The 6,848-nt window shown below is 49.1% G+C and overlaps 2 protein-coding genes across 2 annotated transcripts; both read left to right on the forward strand.

The window, feature by feature from the left end:
* Window positions 1–988: 988 nt before the first annotated feature.
* On the forward strand, window positions 989–2,752 carry LOC127772513 (E3 ubiquitin-protein ligase RDUF2-like). The gene has a single exon (XM_052298441.1). The coding sequence runs from the start codon at window positions 1,310–1,312 to the stop codon at window positions 2,468–2,470; it is 1,161 nt and encodes a 386-aa protein (XP_052154401.1). The 5' UTR covers window positions 989–1,309; the 3' UTR covers window positions 2,471–2,752.
* Window positions 2,753–5,332: 2,580 nt separating this feature from the next.
* LOC127772933 (uncharacterized) lies at window positions 5,333–6,154 on the forward strand. Its single transcript, XM_052298929.1, has one exon. The coding sequence runs from the start codon at window positions 5,420–5,422 to the stop codon at window positions 5,822–5,824; it is 405 nt and encodes a 134-aa protein (XP_052154889.1). The 5' UTR covers window positions 5,333–5,419; the 3' UTR covers window positions 5,825–6,154.
* The last annotated feature ends 694 nt before the right edge of the window (window positions 6,155–6,848 follow it).

Raw genomic sequence — 6,848 nt, forward strand, 5'->3', positions numbered from 1 at the left:
TAATAATAATCTTACTGTAGTAGTATGAATGCAAAATAAATGTGGGTGTGTAATAAAGCAGTTATTATCAGCAGTTAATAGTTTCACGGGGTACGGCCGTACTCCTCCTCCTACCACACGTTGAGCCAGTCAGTAAGTGATTGGTGGTGGGCCCGCGATGGCAGTGGGCCAGCTACCAATGGTTGGAGGGTATTATGGTAAATCCGCGCGTGGAGACAGCGATGGACGGACATGGCTGGTCGTCGGCGATCCAACGGCGCATGATGGCGGTGCGGTGGTGGGCTCCGCCGGCGACGACGGCGTCGTAGCGATGGGTTGTCCGCGTGGCGGTGGGTTTGGTTGACGACGACTTGTCCTCACTGATGACTTGACCAAACAACAAGCTTAGCTAAAAGCTGTTTAGCTCTAGCTGTGTCCAGCTTACTGCTTGCGCTGATGTCCATTTCTCATGGTTAATGCCTTTGCGTTTTCTTCTCCTTTGGAAACAGTCACCCCAGTCAAACGTTTTCCGTCGAGATGTGCACGTGCATTCATTCCGAACATACCACGAAATTTCATACTTTTACTACAAACAGACCATAATTACTACTCCTAGGTTAATTCATTTTTTCTTTTTCTAAAAAAGAATTGAACTTTGGTTGCAGGACTGATTTTATGGATTTTGCTTATCATTCTATTTACCATAATAAGATACTCATATGTTCCAAAATTCAAGCATTCATGATTATGTATGTAGCTAGCCAGAGCGATTTGGAACGGAGGTAGTAAGTAAAAGTTATTCAAACCTACTTTTTATTATTTATTTTTTTTAAAAAAAGGTTAAATCTTTAAATCAGATGCTATGCTAATCAGGCAATCTCGTGTTTGAAATTTGCAAAAGAAAAAAGAACAAAAAAAAAAAGAGAGAGGGAGGGAGGAAATGAGGAAATGCGCGTGGTTTGGGAGGATAACGGCGTGAGGAAGCAAAGCAAGTTGCCAACTTGGAACACAAGAAGAAAGGACACAAAGCTCTCTCTACTCCTTTTTCCACTCCTCTTCCTCCTCGCGACGCGTTTCCTCTCCTCTCCTCCCCTCTTCTTCTCCTCTCCTCCGCCCAATCTCCCACCACCACGCCGTTCCTCTCCTCCTCCTCCTGCTGCTGCTGCGGCCGCGCCGCCGAGCCTCGGCAACCAACCCCCTTCACCACCTCCACCGCCGGTAGAGGAGGCGAGGTCAACAGCAACAACCCAAACACAATATCCATCCCTTCTTGCGCGCGGTGGTTTCCGGGCAGATCTGAGACACACCAAACAAAAGAAGGTCTCGATCGATGGCTTCTTCCTCCCCTTCCTCCTCCTCCTCCCCCCCTTCCGCCGCCGGTGCCTCCTCCTACTGGTGCTACAGCTGCGACCGCTTCGTGCGCGCCCCCGCCCCCCACGACGACTCCGCCGTCGCCTGCCCGGACTGCGGCGGCGGCTTCCTCGAGGAGATGAGCGCGCCCCCGCCGCGCGCCGCCTACCTCCGCCGCCCGCGCGCGCACCACGCCAACGACCTGCGCCTGCGCCGCACGCGCCGCGCCGCGGCGGCGGCGGCGGCCGGCGACCGCTCGCCGTTCAACCCCGTCATCGTGCTTCGCCGCTCCCCCGCCGCCGCCGGCGACGACGACTCCCTCGCCGCCGCCACCAGCTTCGAGCTCTTCTACGACGACGGCGCGGGCTCCGGCCTCCGCCCGCTCCCGGAGACCATGTCGGACTTCCTCATGGGCTCCGGCTTCGAGCGCCTCCTCGACCAGCTCACCCAGATCGAGGCCGGCGGCCTCGCCCGCGCCAGGGAGAACCCACCGGCCTCCAAGGCCTCCGTCGAGTCCATGCCCACCGTCACCATCGCCGCCTCCCACGTCGGCGCAGACTCCCACTGCGCCGTCTGCAAGGAGCCCTTCGAGCTCGGCGACGAGGCCAGGGAGATGCCCTGCAGCCACATCTACCACCAGGACTGCATCCTCCCATGGCTCGCGCTCCGCAACTCCTGCCCGGTCTGCCGCCACGAGATGCCCACCGACGCCGCCCGCCCGCGGCCCAGCAATGCCGGCACAGAGGAGGAGACGGTCGGCCTCACCATCTGGAGGCTGCCCGGAGGCGGCTTCGCCGTCGGTAGGTTCGCCGGAGGGAGGAGGCCCGAGGAGAGGGAGCTTCCAGTTGTGTACACCGAGATGGATGGAGGGTTCAACAACGGCGGCGCGCCGAGGAGGATCTCCTGGGGTTCGAGGCAGAGCCGATCGACGGAGAGGAGTGCCATTAGGCGCATCTTCCGCAATGTGTTCTCGTGCTTTGGTCGCAGCCATTCGTCGAATTCTCAGGCCTCGTCTTCGCATTCGAGGCCGGAGTTGAACGATGCGTCTGACCGGAGCGCCGTGTTCAGCCATGGCTCAAGAAGCCGGAGCACGAGCTGGAGGCTCGAAGATGGCCATGCCGACGCCATGGTGCAAAGATAGGCCTCAACTGAAGTAAGGAAGGTCGTCGATTGTTTCCATTTCGCGCATATGTATTTAGAGGAAAAGAAATTTGTAGTAGAACAGAATTGAGAATTGGTGTTGTACATAGGAGCAGCATCACATCTACTAGTAGATGATAACTTGCAGGGAAGAAGATGCCCACGATGGTGATTCTGAAATGAGCATTTGTTGTTTAGAGTGATGAATTTGCTCTTGCTGGTAGCAAATGTCGCTTGGAATTCTATGATTCATTCAAATTCATTGTGGCAATGATTCTTTGCATCTGTGAGAACGGAATGAATGAAACCATTTTGATGTTTGCAGTCTTGCAGGATTCAATAAAAATCTTGTTCCAGAAAATCTCTTGGCCTCTTGAATTTCGACCTATTCATCAGCTTTCTGTTGAAATGCAGACGTCTCATGGCTTGATAGTTTCTGGAGGACTGCTATCATGCTACGTTATCACCTCTATAATTGGTTTGATGATCATATTTCCTGGATCCAGTTTTTGTCACGTCTTTGCTTCATTTGTCTGAACCAAAGAACTTCAGTTTCACGAAATCCACCACTGTAATTTGTCTGTAGCCTTTCTCATGTAGCAGATATTTTAGTAGTACTTCCTTTTTCCTTGACTTATCTGAGACAAGATTTTTACACATCATTGTCCTGATGTCAACATAGAAAGTTGCAGGCACATGGAATTACTCTCCTGTACTGCATTTGAGTTCCTTTCCTGCATCTGAGCACATATCTCATATGTGTTGTGCAGTAAAAGCTTGGCTTGTACATTCTCCCCATGGTTGACTACCTTCTGCAGTAAAATTTGCCTTCCTTTGAAACCTTACCTTGTAGTAGTCCTTGAATAGTACTGACAGCGTTGTACAACTATTTCATTTGGTAAACCAACCAAGAAATGCTCCTTTCATGCATGGCCCATATACAGGCATAATGCAGCTACTAAACTGCAACGATTCCTTCTTCCTTTTTTTTTTTTTGTTTGCACAACATTGCAGTGTATGTATGCATGTACTGGTACGTAGGTTAGGTCCAATGATTAAGCCCTGCCCTTAATCCTGCCACTGATGTCTGTTTTGGTAGTTGAGCTGCAACTGCATGCGAGCAGGGTTGGTCCAAGTTGAGGTACGATTGCTAATTTTCTGTTCAGTTCTGTCTGCAGAATATACAGGCAAGTATTGGCACAGTATCTTTGATGCCATCATCTTGTCCCTGAACAGTTTCTGGCTTTGTTTTGTACGACTGTGATGTTGAAACGGAAGAAAAAGGGTCTCTGCTTTGCTCTTTTTACTCGAGTGGAAGTCATTGTCCTGTGATGAGAAGAAATCAAGCAAGTGGTGGTAGGCATCTGAATTTACCACGTTTCAGATTCTTTCCTGGGGTGACATGGACATGCTTGTTTGCAGTTGTTACAAAACCACACTGGTGACTCGGTGGATGTCCATTGAGTTGAACAAAGGGCAAAGTTTGGTTCCATTCACTGAGCAAGCAAAATTGTTGTGATGACATGTGGAAAATACTGCAATATTACTGTGGTCTTGTGTAGATCTTTAGCTCAGGAATTCAGGAAACCTGAAAACGACCCACCTTTGGAGCATTTTCAGAAACTTGTTCCGGATTGTTGAGAGAGCTTGGTCTGTTGGGCATGCTTGGAATCAATCTAGATATGTTGCTTTCACGCATGACACATGCATTGATGCATAGTCCTAGCCTTGACCGATTGCTCTGGTTTTTATTCTCTTTCTTTACCTCCCATTTCCTTAATTGCAGTTTAGTGCAGCTCCAAGCCTCCAAATGATAAGTCTCTGCCCGACTCGGTAACTCCAACTCCTGAAAGTCTGTAGTAATATACATGGATTTTCTCCCTGATTCCTTTTACTTAGGTGGCTGAGTTATAACCGCAAGCAACACGGAGAAAGTCAATTTTCTTTCCTTGCGTGTGTTGACATCTCCAGCGCATTGTCAGATGTAGTAAACATCCTACTTCACCTTTTTTTTTACCTTCATGTAAAGCTTGAAGATTGGAGCTCGGATGCAATCACACTCTTCACCTCTGTTATGTCTATGAAGAAAACCATATGTGTTCGATCAGCTCCGATGAATTACAGGCTTTGCAACTTCTATTCCTAGCTTAGGTCCAGAAAATTCTTGATATGTGATGAACCAGACAGGCAGACGGACAGTATATATATACTGCTTTGATGTTGGGTGAGAAATGTTAGAGAGTAAATGAAGTGGGTGAAACAGACACGATCAGTTTGCAGATGGTCACAACAACTTGCCATCTCCCTCCTTGCACGATTCACTTGGTACGGACGCATTGCTCTTGCTTCAGCCTTGTTACCTTGTACTGCATCTGTACTATCTCAATGTGAATCATGTGAGATTGATTTCCCAATTCCCATGCGCATGACAGATCACACACATCTTCAAGACCCACACGGCCGGCCATGCATGTTGAGCCGATCGACCACGTTGATTCTTCTTCACCGTGCTGCCATTCCATCGAACAGGCTGTGGGTGGGGGTCGGAGTTTTATTCTCCGAACCCCCCTCGGGCCGTGTTGGATTGGGAAAATGAGAAGCCGACGGCGGAGGGTTTTGGCGGGCTTTCTTGACGGCGGAGGCGGCGGTGGCGTGCTACAGCGGCAGGGGAGGAAGCGGCGGAGGCCATGGCCGGAGATGAAGGTGGGCTTGGACTTACGTGCGGCCCTAATTGGGCCAAAAACTAAACCCTTAAGTTTAGGGGTGTCAGTGCTGACTGTGACTGGACTGTGGGACCCGGTCATCTTATCCGCATCGCATGGAGGAGAGGAATCGCCTCCCTTATCCTCTCGCCATGCATTTCCTGCCTTGAGTGTGAGGATCATATTCATATTGCAGCTAGCGTACTGCACTGATCGATTTGCTCTAGCTAGCTCGTCGTTAGCCACCCATGGCTGCTTCTCCTGCTTCCACTGCCGCCGCCGTCGTGAATGCGCCGGCGGCCACCGGCGGGCTGCTGCTGCCGCGGGGGAGGAGTAGTTGGAGTTGGAGTTGCTGCAACAATAACAATTCTTCGATGGGGAGGAGGAGGAGGAGGTGGCGGGCGGCGGCGGTGGGGGAGGTGGCGGCGGAGGGGAACACGTACCTGATCGCGGGGGCGGTGGCGGTGGCGCTGGTGGGGACGGCGTTCCCGATACTGTTCTCGCGGAAGGACACGTGCCCGGAGTGCGACGGCGCCGGGTTCGTGCGCAAGGGCGGCGCCACGCTGCGCGCCAACGCCGCCCGGAAGGACCTCCCCCAGATCGTCTGCCCCAACTGCAACGGCCTCGGCAAGCTCGGCCAGATCGACAAGTAATCATCCATCTCTACCTACCTGCTTCATCGACGATCCATCCATCATCATCCAGCTGCCAGCTTCTGATCATCTGATCACTATATACATGTGTGTATCTCACCATCTGTGTGCGTCGTCTATATAACTATATACTATAATCGTTAGTTTGGAACGCTGGAATAATTCCATATATATGGTCTAATTCCAGTGTTCCAAGCCGGCTATATATCAATCGCTACTTAAATTCAATGTACTTGTGTTGCTGAGCTACTTTGTCTCTGATATACATATTCATTGTCTCTCGCTGCTCTTCCGTTTAATGGAACAATATTAACATGTTCTTACTACTCACCACTTTTGTTTATATTTCTTCTTTTTTGGATGTACGCTTATCGCTTTATTAAATTGAGACGGTTAGTATAAGCGAATGATTTTGATATATATAGCTCCGAGTTAAATACTGTCCTTTTTGGACTATAGAGAGAGCTAGCTGGCTCTCAGGCTTTTCCTAAGTTTTGCATTGTGAATATAAAATGGACCTATATATCAGAGAGTAAGTTCGATATGGAATTACGGAGTATATTGCAATTATCTTTTCCCTCTCTTTGTTTGGTATGAAACTAATTAGCACACTTGAATAGCTGTGTCATCTTCAACTTATAAACTGTACAATAACACAAGGCAAGCACCAACTAAGTAATTAATTATTAATCTTCCTGCGGATGATGCACGATAATCGGCAAATTGAAGGCCAAGCCTGAATAGAGGGCTTGTTTGACATTTTCAACCTTACCAAACTTTGATAAAGTTGACAAAAAAGTGGCAACATTTAGTTTCCTGCCAAATTTTGGTAACTATATAAGAAATCCTACCAAAATTTTGGCAACTATACAATAAGGTTTTTTTTTGGCATCAAAGTAAACAGGCCTAGAGATAGCATCACTACAATAAAGTTTTTTTTGATGAAATCCAGCGCGTTGCTGCGAGAGTTTTATGTGATATTAGTAAAAATAACATGTAAGATAGTATATTTTGTATAATTTTC

The sequence above is a fragment of the Oryza glaberrima genome, chromosome 5, assembly GCF_000147395.1.
Source record: "Oryza glaberrima chromosome 5, OglaRS2, whole genome shotgun sequence".
In the NCBI taxonomy this organism is placed as follows: Eukaryota; Viridiplantae; Streptophyta; class Magnoliopsida; order Poales; family Poaceae; genus Oryza; species Oryza glaberrima.

Bases quoted from the DNA above. Each gene is read 5' to 3' on its own strand.
- LOC127772513 (XM_052298441.1), top strand. From the start codon at position 1,310: ATGGCTTCTTCCTCCCCTTCCTCCTCCTCCTCCCCCCCTTCCGCCGCC.
- LOC127772933 (XM_052298929.1), top strand. From the start codon at position 5,420: ATGGCTGCTTCTCCTGCTTCCACTGCCGCCGCCGTCGTGAATGCGCCG.